The sequence below is a fragment of the Solanum verrucosum genome, unplaced genomic scaffold (genome assembly GCF_900185275.1).
Source record: "Solanum verrucosum unplaced genomic scaffold, falcon-dt-bn FXZP01000008.1, whole genome shotgun sequence".
Lineage (NCBI taxonomy): Eukaryota > Viridiplantae > Streptophyta > Magnoliopsida > Solanales > Solanaceae > Solanum > Solanum verrucosum.
The window spans coordinates 511346-532031 of record NW_026020195.1 but is presented as its reverse complement, the minus strand read 5'-3'; the positions used below and the strand labels follow the sequence as shown (position 1 = coordinate 532031).

Sequence of the window (20686 nt, the reverse complement as noted above, 5' to 3'; positions counted from 1 at the left end):
CATATCTTTCACACCCTCCTATAAAGGTCATGCCATTGATAATCTGAAGCTGAATCATATCTTGTCTTATCACCTCTCTCAATACTTCTTCGGCCTGCCTCTATCTCTCTTGATATTCTCTATAATCAACCTCTCGTAGACACAATATGTTTGAAATCACAATTTTTTTGTTAACAAAAAATGATACATTTTACCTATCTTTATTTTAAGACTCCAAGATTAACAACTCTTCTTACAAATTGAAATTAAACAAATAAACTTTTTCTATTTAGAGAAATATACTCTTTTTAAAGGAGACAAAGTTCTAAAAAAAAAAAGTAGCTACTAATAAAAACGAAAAAGGGTTAATTGTTAAGGGAGTTTTTTCCTCAAGCTTTTTTAAAAAACAGTTCCAAGTTAGTTACATATATAGAATTTACGACGTATAATTTTATACTCAAACAGAACTTTAAAAAGATAATTTAACAATTCAAATGTTTAAGTTAACACCGCTAATCATCATGCACAAATTTAAAATTCAATCATATATTATAAGTAATAAGTTATAACATCATGTATCTAATAAAATATTATTGCTTCTATTATTTTGTGAAGTGTGAACAAAAAGAAACGTCTAGTATGGGTAGCATATAATATTTTGTAGTACAAAATATATTAATTCTTCTTAAATTATCTTAAATTTTTATTTAAAACGCTTCGTTGAGCTTCAACCAATTATGCATGCACTTCAATAGCATTACACACCGATTTTATCGTCTTCATTCTTCAATACATTTCATCTTCATCCATATCCGAATAACTTATGAGAATTTATGCACTAAAATTAAAAACATACAAATTCATGATCTCTCAAATATTTTATGTATATATTTTAAAAAATTGATACAATATCATATGTTGACACCCTTTTCACAAGAAAACTAGATAGTGCACTTGATTGAACATTGAGTTATTTACTTAGGGTTCATTTGGTACAATAGCGAAGACAAAAATTTCATTCAGTATGTTCAATATTATATATATAAATTGACGAAAGGTGTTCAAGTGGCCAACTTAAGCTATATATATATGTTGCTACACCATTGGTTTTTGTAATTTGATAAAGTTCGTGTTGTTCATGTAGTGATTTATGTATAACTTATACGATGTTTGATAGGTAGATATAAGAAATAAAGTATTATTTTATGCATTATAGAAAATGGAATAACTATTCATATATAACCAATATTTACATAAAATAATAATTATATTCACTATAACTAATTCTTACCTTACTGATATTTGTGTATGGAAAATATTTTTCCTTCCAAATTATTTACTTATATGAGTACATTAGAAGGGCATATATGAGATTTCCACAAACTCATGAATTGAATGGTGCCAGCCTGGAATGCCGCGTATTTGTCTGTTTGACACTGATTTGTTTCTAACAATAAAAGAAAAAACAAAAAACATAAATCATGTGTGGTTTCACGGACTCCTTTTGTAAGCCCGTACTAATTTGGGCCGTCCGTACACTAATCTTAACCCATTATGGTCAAATCTAACGGCATATATTGCATTTTAAAGGTATGTGTGGGGGTGGGTTAATTACTTAATTAAGAAACTCTAACTAATTAGACATGGGTTGTGGTGCACTGATGAGAGTGATTCACCCTTAATTAGAGGTTTCGGGTTCAAGCCCTGAGTATGGAGAAAATCCTGTTGGGAGCGCCACCCCCGAATGGGCCCGGCAGAGCATGATCTAAATTTAGTCGAAGCTCCAATGTGTGTTCCGGACACCGGGTGAAAAACCAAAAAAATAAAATAAAAAAATTAGACAAACATTTATACCATATCTATTAATGAGAAAACTACCTAATGAGACAAACATCTCGTACTCTCTCTCTCTCTTTCCCTCCTCTTTTTGTTCACTAATGATGTCAATATACAAATATATATAATCAGAGACAGATTCATGAATTAGAATCTTAGATGTCATGTTGCTTTGAACTACTACATACATAAAAAACTCCCACACCTTATGCCTCGTACCAAGACTCAAACTTTCACCCTTAAGGTGGTAAACCTGAGCTTTTAAAACCACAAAGCTCATTATTTTTATGAATGTTACGTTTAATATTTATACATTTCCTTATATATATAAAATTACCTTCGAATGACGTGACACCCCTTCGATGTACATAGATTCGTCTCTGAATACAATAATCAGTATATTAATGCTTTTTTTAAATACGAACTAAAAAAATAATTAAAATGAAATAATAATATCCATCAATTTTTAAGTTGGTACAGAGCAAGAGTTTGGTTTATAATGTCAAACAGCCTGGCGGATTTGGATAGGAATAGAATCTCATAGCACCTTATAAATATACATGCATATTTCAAATATGCGAGGTAGTGCATTAACTATTAAAAGACGGTACTACAAATATCCTTGCCTATACGTGAATTAGTTTTTGAGGTTGAGCTATATCATCTCCAACGAACTACAATATGGTCTATGGATGGAGGCTATTAATTCTATTTCATAATTAGTTGTGAAATAGATATATATGAATGGATGCTAAAGTATAAATAATGGAATAGATAATTTCTGAAATGTTTAATATTTTCAATTAAATACAGATAAAATAATTTTATATTTTATTTTTAAAATTTATACACCTTATACCTTGTACCAAATGACTCCTGAAGTGTTTTGTTGGGTTCAAATTAATTTGGGGGTGGGAGTAAATTAATGAGGTAGTAATAAATTTGAGCTGTTTTTTTTGTAAAAAATGTCACCTACCCTCTGATCATCAATGGATGCCGCACCTTTATATTTATTTTTTATTAATAATTGTCAGCCAATTTAATTTCTTGTAATCATATCTCAGACAGGTAGACCATCACAAAATAGAATTTGATTTTTTTTTTCTCATTTGAGATATTTTAATTGGAGCAATCTTTATTAGGTTCCAGATTGAACATATATACGATAAAAAAATAATATTATAACACTTTTCTTTTCCTTTTAATATATCGTCTGATGTTTGCTATTCATAGTTGAGGTCTGATGTTTGTTATTTGTAGTTGAAGCGTTCCGATACTTTAAGATTTATTTAAGAGAAAAGTATTTTTTTATATATTTTCTTTTCGTACTCATGACTATTAAAAACCTCTAATTAAGAACGAAAGGATTTTATCTATTAAAAAATAAAAAGATCTAACTTCTAACCTTTTTTTTTTTTAAGAAAAACTTCTAACTTATTCTATCCTATTAACTTGCTTTAATCGAAATTTCCTAAGAGAAAAATAATGTATGATAAAATGTGTTACTAATTAATAAAATATACTTAATCTCTCCGTTAAATCAAAAGCCACCTCACTCAAAGTTGAGTGGTTAGTTCGTTTCGGTTAAGTTTCAAAACAAATGGTCCTTTTGCATTTTAGTGAAGAAAAAATGACCATTTTGACTCAGGACTCGTTTAACTTACATATATTTCTTTTGTTTAAAAAATATTTATATTAGTGTAAATACAACATATATATAAAAAAAATAGAACTCTTAAATGGTGGCGTTGATGAAGGATATATTCTGAATTGAACATTCATCTAGAAATTAGAGGTCAATTTAATTAATTAATTAGTGTTAATCTATGTCTAAAGTTTTTAGATTTCAACGTAGTAAAACATTGCACGATCTCTCATTGGTCTTAACAAAATTTTTATGGGATCATCCACTCACTTTTTGACAAAATCAATACCCCCCCCCCCTCCACCCACACACAGAAACATAAAAATAGATTAACCAACAAGAGTGGTGGATTTGTGGTGGGATTAATAATATTTATTACATTTAATTAAAAATTTCGAGTTCGAGTCTAATTATGAAAAAAATTTATGTTTTGGATCTATTGTAATAATTTTATATGGAACGAATTTGAATTAATCAAGATTTTAATAGATATATCGAATATCGAATAAAAAAAGTTATATGAAAATTAAGACTAGTTCATGCTGACCATTTATTATTTTAATAGGAGATACATTAGTCTATGGTATACTAAAATAATCTCTTTAATACTGGGATTTTAAAATTAGTTCTTTACTTTGGAAAACTTTGACATTTTGGATTGTGTGCAAATGTTTTTTTTTGTTTTTAAAATTGGGAGGAGATTACAGTAATAAAAATGAAGGTCACGTAACCAATCAACTAAACTATTAAAATTTTTGGGCAAAGGCTTGGTTCCTTTCATAACTTCGATTTTTTTTTCTTCCTCAAATAAAATACCTCCACTTCAAATTGAGGAAGTAGCTCATTACAAATAAACTTTATTTTATTTGCAGTAATAAAAGGAGAGGCAAAAATTATCTTTTGAAAAAAAAAAATTCCACTGAGGGGATTTTAGTTTTGTACATATTTCATATAAAAGTTCCATTTGTGTTTTCTCTTATATACCATTTTATTTTCCATTCATTTTCGATATGTGACATCTCTAAGGTCTCGTTTGCACCCTTTTTTTTTTTTGAAGATTATTGTTATCCTAAAATTTTATTGGTAATTTTCCTTGATCTGTTATCTGTCATAACACACTCTTTTAAGATTTTTACGCTCATCGATCATGCTAAGAACATATTGCACAAATAAAAGATACTATATGTAATATATATACTATCTTTTCCTTTTTTTTTTATTTTTTTATTTTTCATTTGAAAAAAGCTACCATACTTTCAGCCCAAATACTATAAAGCCCAAATAATAGCCCAAGTATCTTCACTCAATAGTAATGTATTCAATTCTTGTAACCTTTTTTTACTCCAAAATGAGATATATATAACAAGATTATATAGAGGGCATCACTTTTAACTTTGGATCCCACCATTATGTGATATATTTTATGAAAAAAATAGAGAAGAAATTAGTGTTTAAGGTCTTGGCAACTTTAGAGATTCTCAAATAGTTTGTTTTATTATTTTTTTATCCAATAGTTAGTAGATCTTGGTTATTCTTTTCTTCTAATGAGGTGGCCACAATAAAAATCTAATGACAACTTGAGTGACATTTGATTCCTCAGGTATCTAGTGTTTGATATTCATATTAAAATTTAATTATATTTAAATTTATATATTACGTACAATGCCATTTTTGTGGGCGACGCATCCAACAAACTTTTTCCATTCTTAGGCACCAATAACATACTAGCTAATTTGTAGATACAGGTTAGAGCGAGAGCCGAATAACATAGGTGCACAAAGAGTACTTCACATCATAACCTTCTCTATAGGTTCTAGAGGTCAATGTGTGGTTCTTCATCTGATAGAAAATAATTATAGATATTCCGATCAGGAGCTACTATAATTGCTTCAGAAGAAATGGTTATCGATATTGAAAACATCTTTAATTTCTCGATTCATTAATTCGTGTTGTGAAATTTATCATTTATTTGAGTTTTGCTTTTAATCAAAGCTACTTGTTGATGGAATTGAAAGTCAATTCTTTCAAACTCCGTTTCAAATTAATTAGATATATACTATGTTCTAATACATACAATTGATATAAAAATGTGATTAAGTTAGGGCATAGAATCTGCATCCATGTCTATAAATGACAAACAAAATGTGTCCCTTTTTCAACATATAATTGCGTGCCTAACGTCAATTATATATTATTTTACTATATAATAAAAACTAAACAATATTTTATTTATTTAGTAGAGTTAATATTCTGTTTGGAAGGAAAAAAACAAAGCAAAAACAGACGTGATGGATGTCACGGGTGTGAGTTTTAAGTACTAGTTCATGTACTACCTATTTTTTTTTTAATTCAATATTTGATATTTATATTGATGGATTAGAGTTTAACTAATTCAAATTTTGAATCTAATGGGGCTCTATTCGGAGGGTAATACTTCCTATCAAAAATTTTCTCATACCTAAAACTCGAACCTGAAACCTCTAATTAAAAAAGAAGCAGTCTTATCCACCTTACTATATTCTTTTGGGGTAGACAGGGTAGTACTAAGTATCCATCAGACCATCACCACAAGCTTAGGAAACTGGATTTTTCTTCCATTTTTTGGTTTTATTATATAGTCACAATCACTTCAAATTAGTAATATTTTTGGAATTTTGTTATGTTGTCTCAATTCATACAATAACTCAGTAGGAGTATTTCTTTTTAATCAGCCATAATAATAATAACTTTTTATATATTTAATATTAATTTAAATTTAAAATAACTTTTTAATCCTTAACGAAGTGATTTATAATCATCAAAACATTTAAAACTGATTTTAGATCACCAGTTTAAAAATCTTTTTTTGAAATATCATATTAATCAAATAATATCACGTAAATTATAACGAAGGGAATAACAATTTAAGGCGTTATTTGATATTTTTCTACTTTCTAAATTGTGATAGAATAACAAGTGTGCTACATGCACAAAAAAATGCCAGAATTTCAAGTTAATTTCTTCAATTTCCGATGTCTCAGTTTTTGATCAGGTGACATAACTCAAGACTGCAACTTCAAAATTACTATTTCCTTCTCCGTTTCAAAATATTTATCGTTATTATTTTATCCTTATTTATATTTTAAGATTCTTACACTAAGAGAGAAAAAGGTGAAAAGCTTTATATATAAAACATGAGACACACTTGTGAGATTTGTAGTTAGGTTAAAGTGGACAATACGTATCATAGTTTGAATCGTAACATAAAATTGGGAATAAAATTGTACCATATTTGATTATGCATATTAGTTAAAGAACATATACATAAAGCTATATCGATTTACGTTCATTTTGTTGACTAAATGATCAAATATATCACGTAACATATTATCCATTCGACTCAAGTCAAGGAGAAATAAAGAAAAACTAAAGATATAGTAATCGTGCCCTAAAATCTTATTTCCTTTCTTTTTGACGTTCTTTATTTTCCTCGATTTCTATTTCATAGAACAATAGCTTGCTTGCTTAGCGCAAAGTTGGAAAATGACTATTTGCTACGAGTAAGATAAATGCCAAAAATAATTAAAAAGCAAGTGAAGATAAATAATTGCACATGGTAATAACTAATAATTAAGTATATATGAGTTGCAAAATCAAAAGTTTACTAATTAAATACTACTATATGCTCTATATATTTCAAGTGCTATGGAAGTCAAACCTAACTTTGAGGAGCTTTAGTTTTACTTAAAGGAAAGTTATATGTTTGACTTTTTTTCTGATTTCAAAATAGTTATCACGTTGAGCTTTTCAATAGTTAATTAAACAAATATGATAGATTTAAAATTGAAGTATCACAAAGAGTTAAGAGTAAAAAATACACTCAAACTATATTCCACTTTATTAAGTTTCATATATGAATTATATTGAGAATGTGAGCTTCCTACCTTAACTATTACCCAATGATTTGCGAAACACACCTAAACGTTAACTAGACTTAATATTTGTCTAGAAATAAATGCGATCTAGACGCGTTTGTCCATAAAATCTTCGTCCGCAAATATACAATGTCTCCATTTGCTGATAAATTATTATTATAAAATATATTTTAACCGACTTCTTCAAAATACTAAGCGCTCCTCTTTCAAGTTGGAGATATCGATGCCACAACAGAGACGAGACCACGACTACGACTAATATGATGGATGAACGGTTGGAATAAATTAATCTAGTTTTAACCTTTGACCTTAAATTTTAACCTTATATTAATTTATTTAGATTTGCCACAATGAAATTATTTTACACGTAGAGAGTGTCACATAACAAAATTCTTAAACAAAAGAGAGAATGTGTACACACATCATCAGAAATCAGTTTAGGTATATTTTGTTAATTTATTAAGTTATAGTTTAAAAACAAAACTCACACTCTTAATAATTCAAATATAAAACATAATAAAATAATATAATTTAAATGTATTTTTTACCCTTTAACTCTACCTTTAACTCTACCAAAAATAATAATCTCAAGGTTGACATAACAAAATTTAAAGTATCTCTTAAGAAAAATAAATCCAGCTAGGGAAGACATGTGAACAATGGGAACCAAATTTTTTGTCAAAGACTTTGTTCCAAATCAATAGGTAACATAATGACATTTAGTATTTCAAGGTTTTGTGTGTGAAATAAATTAAAAGGTCCTACAAAGGCAACTCTATTGGGATACCATTATTTATTACTTTCTTTCATCTCAATTTATGTCCACATTAGTTTAAAAATTATAAATATTTATATAACAATAACATATCATACTAAAAATAAGATTAAAAAAATATATGAAATTATTTCTAAATATATAAAAGTACCATTTTTTGGGGATAGACTAAACAATAATAACATAGCAAGGTGTAATTTCACAAATTAAATCTGAAGAGGATAATATATCTGCAACCTTATTCCTACGTATCTTATGAAGATGAAAAGGTTATTTCTGATAGGTCAAAAAATTAAAGTGATACTAACTAATAAAAAATACTAATTATGTGTGAGGGTAGATGATGGGGAGCATATACTTTAATTTACTTCAATTATATTTCATGTGAATTATTAATATAATAAGTTTGACTCTTTGGTTGCTTTCTCTAAATCCAAATGCATGAGCATGCTCACCACGTCTAATTTATATAAATAAATTCACAAGAAAACAAGAATATTATTAAACAAATTTAGTAAAAGATTATTTTAACTTTTTAAATAATGAACTAATTTATATAATAGGGTATATACAAACTTCATAAAACCTTAGGTTAATTAAGTTGTTTGAACAATAATGAAATATTCAAACTAAAGCATACAATTTCGAATAGGTCAATGGTCTGCCCATTTTATATACCATTTAACTCATTTTTGATTCGTCCAAATTCAATCTAATTGTACATCTTGACACCCTTTCAAAAGTAAAAGAAATATTTCTTTCATTGGATAAGGATATATATATATATCTCTTTCATTCTTCATTGGTTCTGATATTTTCTATGAAATTGTATCCCAAAATATTCATATTAGTTTCTTTACCCTATTTATTAATTTTATACAACAAAATAAAAATTGTCTGATGATGAAATTATTTGCTGTCTTTGTTGCCTAGTTAATTTTGTCCCCTTTTTTTTATTAATTCTTTTTTTGTTGTTGTCTTAATTATAGTTTCATTTCATTTTCAACAAAGCTAAGGCAGGACCCTCCATTACTTTCAACATTGCTCCATTAATATTCCCACTTTCTTTGGATTTGATGTCTCTTTCTCCCTTTCCCCCCACTTTAAAGGCAAAAATTTACACTTCAAAGTACTTGTAGATGCATTTGAATCATATTTCATAATATCACCTAATTATTAAAGTAGGGTTCATTTGATTATAAGGAGTAATAATTTTGGGCAAATGAAATTCGCCTAAGTTTCATGTGTATCTCATTTTTAGAAATTTGTCAGTCTAAAAGCTTGTTAGTTCTATTTGACCTTCCCTCCACCAGAGGTGTCACATACACACCACATAGGGACTCACTGTTTTCGTTGAGGTTTACCCCACCATCCACCTGAATGAGTATAGGCTTTGATACCATATTTGTCACGATTTAAATTCATGACACGTATTATCTGCTTTAGACTTAAGCCCAGAGAAAATTATCTTTAGGACTATGCCACGTTGAACTCCAAAAGCGCATGTACCGTGTGAACTTGAGCTATTTCTTATGAAATTTTTTCACTTTATCTCTCCCAATCAGATGTAGAGTTCTCCTAATATATCTTATAGAGCTCATTTTAAAAGCTTGTTGACCTTGAAACCTGTTAGTCATGTTTGGTCCCTCCACTATCAAGGGCATCGCAAACTACTACATGTTTTTCCTTCTCCAAAGTTCTCCTTCTAGTGTAAAACTAAACACAGTTTTATATTGTATTGTATAATATATCAAAATATTGGACTTACTTATCTCAAATAGAGCTGGGATTAAAATTTTGAAATTATAATTCTAAATTTATAAATAGAGTAACCTTATTTTGAACCAAACACATATAAAGCAGAATCTATAGAGCTAAATACATATAAAGCAACACCATTTTACTAATGTATCACTATCATTCAATAAATCTATGAAATAAATGCAATAATTTTTCACTTTTGGACCATTTCTCCTAACTCCTACTTTCTTCCTATTTCACGTGATTCATTTATTCACCAATTACTCATCTAACTTTTTAATTATTATTTTTTATTCAGCATTTGATATTTGTATCGAACTTCGACTGAATTCAAATATAAAAAATCCAATGTTGACCGTGAATGAAGCAATAAAAACGACTCCATGCATATGATTTAAATTTGAAACTTCTGTTTATATAAATAATATATAAATACAAGTATCAAATTATGCAGACAACATAATTTTGTATTTATCATAATAAATTTTGTAATTGCTAATATCAACTACCCTAATTAAATTCTTTACCTATGGTCCACGTAAGCATATTCTTAACTCCATAGAAATTAAACTCTTTTACCTACAACCATTGATGTATACTACTCAAAGCCGTTAGTAAATATGTGGAATTAACATAAAACAAAAAGTTAGTTTATTCATAACAAATGTTTGTAACTACTAATTTCAACTACCCTTAATTCTTTACCTTTTGATCTATAACATGTGCTAATTAACTCTATTACTAGAAACTAATTTACATGCATTGGTAATTCTTTATTCAACTCTATATCTATTTAAAGGCGAATTTAAAATTCAATCTTTCTGATTTTTGAATTATATTGTATTAAATTGAAGTATTGATAATTGAGTTCTAAAAAAGTGTTTTTCTAACAAATAGTTTTTGTAAAGCGCCAATTAAAATTAATCGAATTATCTTCCCTCTTTATCCCACTCGCTAACCCCACCACCTTTCCACCATAGTATGCTTTCTATCTCCTCCTCCTCCTCCTCTTCCTCTCCTTTTCATCAATCATACAATAATTTTATAGAGTGAAATTTATAGAGGATAGAATGTAAGTACGAACATTAGATGTTAAATATCTCACTCACATACTTATTGAAGTAATTTAATATACTCGTACGTTGAACGGATTGTGATATTACTCAAGATATTTCAAAGAGTTCTTCAGATCGAACGATATAAGCTTACTCCTATCTTGTAAAAAGGTTAAAAAAATATTTTTAATAGATACTCGACTCGAAACAACTATGCTTTCTCTCTCCAAGTCCCAAAAAGTCAAGAAAATCAAAGCATCAATCTTGGCTTAACTTCCTCTTCCTCACAGCAAAACCAGTCTTCTTCATCTCCTTCATACATACTCTCTCCTACACTACCCGCCAATCTCGCACCCCCTACCGGCCTACCCCACCACCATGCAATCACCATAGCTTTTTCATATGTACAAAGAACCAACAATATCTCTCTCTTCCCTATTACACCATGACTCCTTTCCCTTTCTTCTTCATCCTCTTCTTCTTTTGCCTTTTCCCATTTCTCCCTTCTTCCTCTTCTCTTCACTATCCTTACAGTAAGCAACTTCAAATTCTTCTATTACATTCTTCATTTTTTCAGTTTTCAGTTTTCATCAACTGCTATTGACTAACTAGCTGTTTTGCTCTGTTTTTACAGATTATTCTTTGCATATTGATTGTGGGGGTCTCTCAAATTCAACTGATATCTTCAATACTACATGGGTTTCCGACCGGTATTTTACCGGCGGAGCAATTTCCGTTGTATCGGAACCTCTTCACTTTCAGCACTCACAGGAGAAAACCCTTCGTTATTTCCCCATTTCATCTGGAAAGAAGAACTGTTATGTGATCCCCAATTTGTCTTCCGGCAGGTACCAGCTCCGGACGTTTACGGTGTATGATAATTACGACGGAAAGTCGCACTCGCCGTCGTTTGATGTTTCCGTTGAGGGTAATGTTGTCTTTCAATGGAGGTCACCTTGGCATGAAGATATCACACGCGCCGGCGCGTATTCCGATCTGTTTTTTACAGTTTCTGATGATGAAGCTAATGTTTGTTTTTACAGTATTGCCACTGACTCACCGGTTATTGCTTCTCTTGAAATTACCCAAATTGATCCAGCTTCTTATCTAGTCAATGACACTTCAATTTTGGTGAATTATGGTAGATTTTCTAGCGGGTCGGATCAATGGGGACCCGGTTTTAGCAACGATACTGATCGGTTCGGCCGGTCATGGCAATCGGATACCGAATTCCGGTCTAAGGTTGCGGGGAAAACCACCGGAGCAATTGTTAAAGCTATTTCTGCTATTAAAAATGTGATAAATGTAGATAGAGCACCAAATTATTTTCCTTTGAAATTGTACCAATCTGCAGTAACTGTAATTGGTGAAGGGGGTGAATTTTTGGAATATCAGTTACCGGTAGACGCGAAATTGGATTACTTGTTGTGGTTTCATTTTGCTGAAATTGATGTTAGTGTGAATAAGGCAGGTAAAAGGGTGTTTGAGATTGTAGTGAATGGTGAGAATGTGAGTAGAGTGGATATTTACAAGGAAGTTGGGAGTTTTGCAGCTTATGATTTTAAATATGTTGTTAAGAATTTGAGTAGTGCTGAGTTGAGTGTGAGGTTTGTGCCTATTGTGGGTGCTCCTGTGATTTGTGGGCTGGAGAATTATGCTATTATTCCAGCTGATCTCAAGACTCTTCCTGCACAAGGTATAGTGAGATTTCGTTTATTTTAAGAACTCGTTGAACTTGCATGTATTTGGTAATTGACTCAGCTGTTTATACCTGTGTTTGTAGTTGTTGCTATGAAAGCATTGAAGGAATCGCTTAAAGTTCCGGATAGAATGGGATGGAATGGTGACCCCTGTGCTCCTACTACTTGGGATGCTTGGGAAGGTGTTACTTGTCGTTCCACTACGAATGGATCGCTTGTGATCTCCCAAATGTATGTGATTTCTTTTCTGTCTTGTGTATGTGGATACAATTAGGTTAAATGTTGAGTGGAGAACATGTGAGCTATTAGCTAGTGTCTTGCCTGCTTTTGATGTTTGGATATCTTGATTGAGGTCATTACTTTACTCTTAGTTTGGTCCATTTCGTAATTTGATAAGGGGTGTGTACTAACATGTGGTGATAAGCACGTCATAAGTGCGATAATAACAATGTATAAAGTGGCTGTTTGTGTTAAGAACATTGGGACGAGCTAGAAAACTAATGTAGAAGATTGAGAAACGAATCATATCTTACTTCTAGTTGGAATACCGAATTCCAGAGCATGATTAGAAGTGTAAGGAGTTGTTTGGAGCAGCTATTGCCTGAGTAAATCACCTATATCTCTGTTCTGAACAATGAAACATAGAATGAAAAATGCATAACTTGCTGCACGAGTACCTGGGTCAAAAAGGTGTATGCTTCACAGTTCTTTTGGTTATGACTTGTGACTAAATACTGTGGTGCTGTACGGTCTTACCACAAAAAGACGTTTATAAACATCTGTCAGAATTATGCTTAAAAACTCAATTCCAAGAAAGTTATCTTTGAAATTCCATGGCGATGCTGAGGCATTTGGGTTGGGTGTCAATTCATCTTACTGAAGCCATGTAAAGAAGGGTTGTGGAATTAATGCACATTTCAGATCTATTAGTACACGAGCTCTTATAAGCCACTGTAACTGGACCATTAAAGACTAAAGTGTGAAATTTCCATTGCTCCAGCCTCTCTAAGACAGCATTCCTCTTTCATATCCTACCGATCTCACTTCTAACTTGACAAATGATGTAATCTTTAATTTCAATTTATGTGTCAAAGAAGGAAAGAACAGATCCTTTTTCTTTAACAAATATCCCTAGACTTTCTGTTGTTTAATTCTAGTGATATCTAATGCTGCACGTGTATATCCTTCTTGATTCTTTTAGTTCTTATCTTTCAGAGATCTTGGAAGCCAAGGCTTAAAGGGATATATCAGTGACCAAATTGGGCTCTTGTCTAATTTGGTAAGCTTGTAAGTACCTCTTAACAATTTTCCTCTTAGATACTGGAATTTCACACGTTAATCCTCCTGCATAATATCTGAATCTACTCACTTGGTAGTCCTTCAAAATGATTAAAGAGGTGTTCAACAAAAAATGGTTACAGTATGAAAATATACTAGTATTTTCATATACTCATTATGGTGCACTGATGAATAATTCTCTTGATTGGATCATTTAAGTTGCACCAATTTCTTTTATGCACTTCTACTGTTTGTCAATCCTGCTAATTTGACCTTCGCAAATAGTTATTCTACCTTCTCTTACTTTTTTGCATTGCAGGAACTTAAGTTCTAATTCTTTGGGAGGTTCTCTACCGTGGGAATTGGGTCAGAAGTCTCTTGTGAAACTGTAAGTCCAGACATCAGCACTGTGTTATTGGTCATTTCTTTGTTTACTTGAAATTGTCTTCTGTTTTGCGTCTTAGAACTATGAGTTTTATCAAGTCCACATACATAAATTGTTGAATGTTATTGGAGTCCTGAATATTGATCCTGCCAGATTTTTCCGATCCACTCAGTTGCTACTAGCATAGCAACTTACCTCTAGTAAATTCCTTTTATTCCTAGGGCCTTTTTTTTAAAGATATTATGTCTTATTGAAGTGCTTTTTGCTCAAATTTTCCTAAAACTCTCCTCAATTATTGATATTCTTGTTAATTAATAGGCGTAGAACCAAGTGCATAACTACTCTGTAGTTTAGGATATGTTGGCGGCACTTTACCATCTTTCTCTCTTTTTATGGGCTAACCCCTTTTGTCAAACTGGTTTGCCGTCATGTTATTGGAAACTTGAAGCTTGCAATTCATCATTTGAAGATCTTTTGTGCAGGGATTTATCAAATAACAAGTTTACTGGACCCCTACCAGATAGTCTAGCTTCTTCACCCTTGCAAATTGTGTAAGCTCCATTCTTGTTCTCAATAATCTTTTCATGGATTTGTCGTTGCATATTTCACTCTTTGTGAGGTACCAGTGCTTATTTCATGATTGTTGTAGAAAGCAGGATAAGCATTTGGATTATAAATCACTCGGATTCTTTCAGTCAAAAGAAATTTATCTCGTTCTAGCTAATTTCTGCTTAGTTCTAACAGTTACACTGTAATTTGCTCAGGTTTTTGAATGGTAATGCACTAGAAGGCCAAGTGCCTGAGGAACTTCTTTCCATTGGGGTCCATGGTGGAGCTATTGAGTATGTCATTCTCTATTCTGTCTAAAGTTTTTCCTTCAGTACATTATGGTCTTCCTGTAGTAGATTTTAATTTATGAATATGTGCTTCAACTATAAAAAACAAGACTGATTCAGTGAAGAGTGCCTCTGCTACTCATGTTATTAGTGTATGAATGAATTGTGATGCTTCCCTATGTTAAAAACTAGTTTAAGTTGTTAGAAATAATGGTTTATATTGGAGTTTGCCCTTTGTTTCATGGATAATAAAAGTAACTTAGCTGGGTCTTCTAGACTCTAAGCATATTTAACCTGTTCGTAAAAGCCTTTGGGATAACCGCCTCTGTGCCCACAAGCTATTTCATAGCTGAAATTGTGCACACATAGTGCATCAACCACTAGGCATATGCCAATGCTGTAACCTTTGGCACACTAACACTCGTTAAGTCGAACCCGTGATGCCTTACTCACAGTAGAGCAGTACTACATGGCTACAACTACTAGCAAATCACATATCCGGTGATGAATCACAACTAAGCAAAATAATTGTAAGCTATCCCGTTAATGCTCAATCTGAATACCAATGCATCCAAACTGGTTTCATGCAAGTAAGTGATGTATCATACACAATGTATAGATCTAATAGAACTCAACAGATTTCAAATTTCATTTGCAAACATGGCTGCCTGAAACCTCTTTCTTTTTTTATGACGGTGGTGCTTGTGTTCACCTCAGCCACTGGATACCTGCTACCTCCCATCAACACAAGTACCACGTAACTCTGCGTCCCCACTAAGGCTTAGGCAAGGGCTGCCTAAAACCTCTTTTCAAAGCTTTATACAATTTCACTATCGTTCAACATGCCGTTTATCAAAAGCGAGTACTTCAGGGGTAAGGTCTTCACTTATGTCCAATTTAAGCTAAGTAGCACTGCTACAGTGTCCAGACTCAACCAAAGATTGCCAAGACATACAAAGAATGATTCAGCGGTGTTAAATACATCCTAACGACTCATATCCAAACTTGAACTTTGGTCAAATTCAAAGTCAATCTTCCGATTTAACATTGGTCAAACATTATCAAAACAATGGATCCAACCCAAACTTGAGAGTTCTCAATTTCAGTGTTTTTGGACCAAATCCATGCATTTCTATGGTTGAACCTTAATTCTGTGAAGGTAGAAACTTGATGTACTATGACTATATTAATCCAATCAATCCTATTAAAATATCACCTCATACAAGTGCTAGTTTTACAATTCAAACTCATACCCATCAATAATCATATACATGACATCTCTAATTAAATAGAAATATGAAGATATCCATACCTTTAATTTTTTAGCTAAAGCTTGGTTTTCTCCTCTTCTTCTCCCCGTCTCCCTCTTCCAATTACTTTTTTCTCTGACGTTTGATAGCTTCTATAAAGCTACATTGCTTTGTGTTAATTCATCAATTGCACAACTTCAACCTACTTATAGCCCTTTCTTTGTTTTAGGCTAAATGACAAAAATATTCTTTATTTTGGGTTATTATATTCTCCCCTACTTAAATAACATTTGAGGGACACCAACTTTGGTGGTCATTTGGACAAGTAATCGCCTGTGACAGAGTTCAGAGTTTGCTTATGATAACAATTATTAGTCTAGTATGCAGATGGTGCTTTTTGAGGCTTTATATGGACGACAATGTCATTCTCCAGATAGTTGGTTCAAACCCTGGGAGACAGTTTTAGAATCCAGATTTGGTTCAGCATGCTTTAGTAAGGTGAAAGGGACCCTAGAGCGGCTTAGAACAACTCAAAGTAGATATATTAGTGTATGAAAATGATAGAACTTAACAGATTCCTGAATCCCACTTTGCAAACCAGGTATGTGCTCGTCCTCACATATAGGTTATTGGTAGGATAGGATGGCTAATGTTCGTCATATTTTGTTATGTTCTGAATGAAATAACTTGGTTTTTGGAAACTATTAAATTTAAATGATAGTGTATTCCATGTATTCATAAGTCATCATTATCTCTGAGGATTCATATAGTCGACTGCAACTTGTCTAGGACTGAAGCTTAGTAATAGTAGTTGTTGTTACCTGATTTTTAAGAATCCGGACTGTAAAAATCAAAAGCTAAGCTGAGGGGTTCTCTTATTAGTAAATGAAATATGCCTCAAGGTGTGTGAATGCTTATAGACTTAATTTTTCTGAATAAAATTTAATATTTAATAACCTATAAATATTATTAAAAAAATAGAAGTAAAGAAAAACTAGAGAAAGCAGAAAAATATTACTTAGAAAGATGGAAGACTTCTTGTTTGAAACTTCAAAGGATTGAGAGGAGGTTTAGAGATGGCCAGTATGGCCATTCTTCGCAATTAGGGTTTCGCTGCATGTTTTGCCTTACTTTTAATATAATGAATGAGAAATCACGGGCTTAAGATGACTAAATGAAGTCATTTAATAGCAGATGGTGCCTTCTAGGGTGGGTGGGTGGAAGAAGCTTGTGTCACCTGCTTTTGATTCAACTCCTTTGTCCTCTAAACTCGTAGAAAATGTAAAACACGAAAAAAAGTAACAGGTTACTGTTATCTTTGAGGTCTTCTGGAAAAGGTCTACAATATAGTAAAATAATTGTCATGGTGATGTCCCCAGTGCTTTCTGTTCTGTTGATAAAAGAAATGTAGTAGATAGTGGTGAATTTTGTAGAGGTTTACATTTGGTTACTTCCTTCATGTACTAGTCTTTTCACTGATTTCTAACTGAAAGCTTTTTTTGCTTCCACAGCCTCTCTGGTAATAAAGGGTTGTGCGGTGGACCTACTTTGCCTGATTGTCCGTTATTCTGGAGTAAAAATGGTCTCTCTACTGCTGGTAAAGTTGCAATTGGATTATCATGTCTAGTGTTTATTTGCGTGGTATTGTTGGTGGCATACATTTGCTACAAGAGGAGGCAGAATGATTATGACTTTGGTCTGCCACACGAGATGACGTGTAAGTGGTTTCTGGGAGATTACAACATGTTATCTTTCCATAACATTCTTTTTTTGAGATCAAAGATAACATTATTCTCCTCCATCATGTCTATAAAAATTGTGTTCACAACATGTTTAACAAGATTTTCAAAAACAAAAAACCGGTGTTGGCTAACTTTTGCAAACAGTTTTATATTCCTTCATCTGTGCAACTCATACAACTGAATTCTACTTTCTTGTGGAATATCTTAGATATGATTTTTCTTCATTGCTATATCATAGTCATAGATGTCGTCATTGCCATAGATTGTCCATAATATACTCGTCTTATATGTCCATATATTGTTCCCCTGTTATGGCACCATTTGTCCCCCATATTCAATTCTTTATCTGCCTAACTGATTTCGGAAAGATTCAAACCAGACCAGTAGGCTAACTATACCGTGGTAATATTTGTTCTGGTTTATGACCGATAATAGAGCTTTAAGTTGGTTTTGTGACGTATGAAATATGAACTAATGCGAATCATCATATTCTTAGAGAAGTGCACATTATCAACTTTGTACCTGTTGCTAAAATCTTGGTATAGCAAGTTCACAATCATCTATATTTTTGTCTGGTGCCTGTTCTGAAATTAGCTGGATGTTTGATTTACTTTCTTAACACGAAATTATCTGTTTCTATTGGGTATGCTGGATGATAGGTACCTTACTTTCAAACTGTGTTGTTCGGATTCTCCAAAAATGTTGTTGCATTGTATCGGATCCTCAAAAAATGCTCTATTTGGAGGATCTGACATGCCCCTGTTGAAATTTTGGAAGAGTCTGAGCATCATGGTTTTCTATTTGTAGTTTGAATTTGCAGTTGCATTGTTGTTTATTCTGATTGTGAACTAATCTCTACACTTCCGAAATTTGTCTTTACAGCATTAGCTGCAAAGAGGAATAGGTACCAACGACAAAAATCGCTGATGACTCTAGAAATGGAGAGCCAACATGCCAAAGGATTTATACCAACATACAATGCAACATGACATAATTTTGATGAAGTTCAACTTGCCAAATAGAGACAGATAGAAGTGGTGAGGTAAACAAATTATGTCCCTAAAGGGGTATGTAGAATTTAGATTTGTTTTTGTAGAGTTCAATGTTATGCCAATTTGTTCATGAAAATCCACCAAACAGATTAGGCAAATGCCTCCATTGTATCATACCCAATTTTGGGCATTTGACAAAACACATACTATATATGATTTGTGACTCATAAACTTGTAATGCACATAGAGATAGTCAACTTTTCTTTGTTTGATTCCATAATTCACATTATTGTGTACTCATATTGACATTACAATCACTCGTTTATCAGTCATCGATTAATTACCATTTCCCCTGAATCAGTTCTTCAGGCAACTTTATTATACATCTTTAAAGTCTCTAAAAGTTTTATTGTAAATAACTCAATACAATAATTTATGGTGCTCTGGTCCCATATTAATAGTATTTGTGCTAGCATGACATTACAACTCTACTCCACACTATTTTGTAATTCATCTGAACATTTTCATTCGTGATAATACAATTTCCAGACAATACATAATATATGTCCAAGATAACCGTCACAAATAATGCTACTAATACTGACTTTAGTAGTAACTAATATTACACTAAACTTCGACAAACTTCACCAACACTTACTTTTCACGGTCATTAAACTTGCCACTAATATTTACTTTTCAGGTATTAGCGGCAATTAAAGTTGCCACTAATATTTACTTTTCAGGTATTAGCGGCAATTAAAGTTGCCACTATACCATACTTTTTACTGGCGATCAAAGTTGACACTAAATCCTACTTATAGTGCTGACTAATTTAAGTATTAATGGTGTATTAAGTTGTCACCAAAACCTCCTTTTAGTGGCAACTAATATAGGGATGATCAAAATTGCCAGAAAAAACATACTTTCATCTGCAATTTAAATAAGCATTAGTACTTGACAAAGACATCCTCACAGTCACTTAATTTATAAAAAGATAAATAATTTATATGTATTAGCGGCAACTATAATGAGTATTAACAACTACTAATTTTGCCAATATAAGTATCTTTTAGTAACGACTATTATGAGTATTAGTGGCGACTATTCTTGTCACTAAAACTTAATTTTATTGGCGACTGTTATAGGTATTAGCGGCGATTAATTTTGTCACTAATACATACTTTTAGTAGCGACTATTATAAGTAATTAGCGACGACTATTCTTGTCACTAAAACATAATTTTAGTGGCGGCGACTAATTCTTGTCAAAAATATATACTTTTAGTGGCGACTATTATGTTATTAGCGGCGACTATTCTTGTCACTAAAACTTACTTTTAGTGGCGACTATTACCTTTATTAGAGCGACTATTCTTGTCACTAAAACATCCTTTTAGTGGCGACTATTATAAATATTAGTGGCAACTAGTATAGCTATTAGCGGGTGACTATTCTTGTCATTAAAACTTAGTTTAGTGGCAACTACTATAGTTATTAGCGACGACTATTCTTGTCACTAAAACTTACTTTAGTAGCGAC

General features: G+C 31.8%; 1 protein-coding gene across 1 annotated transcript; it reads left to right on the top strand.

Annotated features, from left to right (window-relative positions):
- Positions 1-11172: 11172 nt before the first annotated feature.
- LOC125829845 (receptor-like protein 4) lies at positions 11173-19471 on the top strand. Its single transcript, XM_049509051.1, has 9 exons — positions 11173-11498; positions 11600-12661; positions 12749-12896; positions 13881-13952; positions 14263-14331; positions 14811-14879; positions 15093-15170; positions 17926-18131; positions 19039-19471. The coding sequence occupies exons 1-9, from the start codon at positions 11411-11413 to the stop codon at positions 19143-19145; spliced, it is 1899 nt and encodes a 632-aa protein (XP_049365008.1). The 5' UTR covers positions 11173-11410; the 3' UTR covers positions 19146-19471.
- Positions 19472-20686: the final 1215 nt, after the last annotated feature.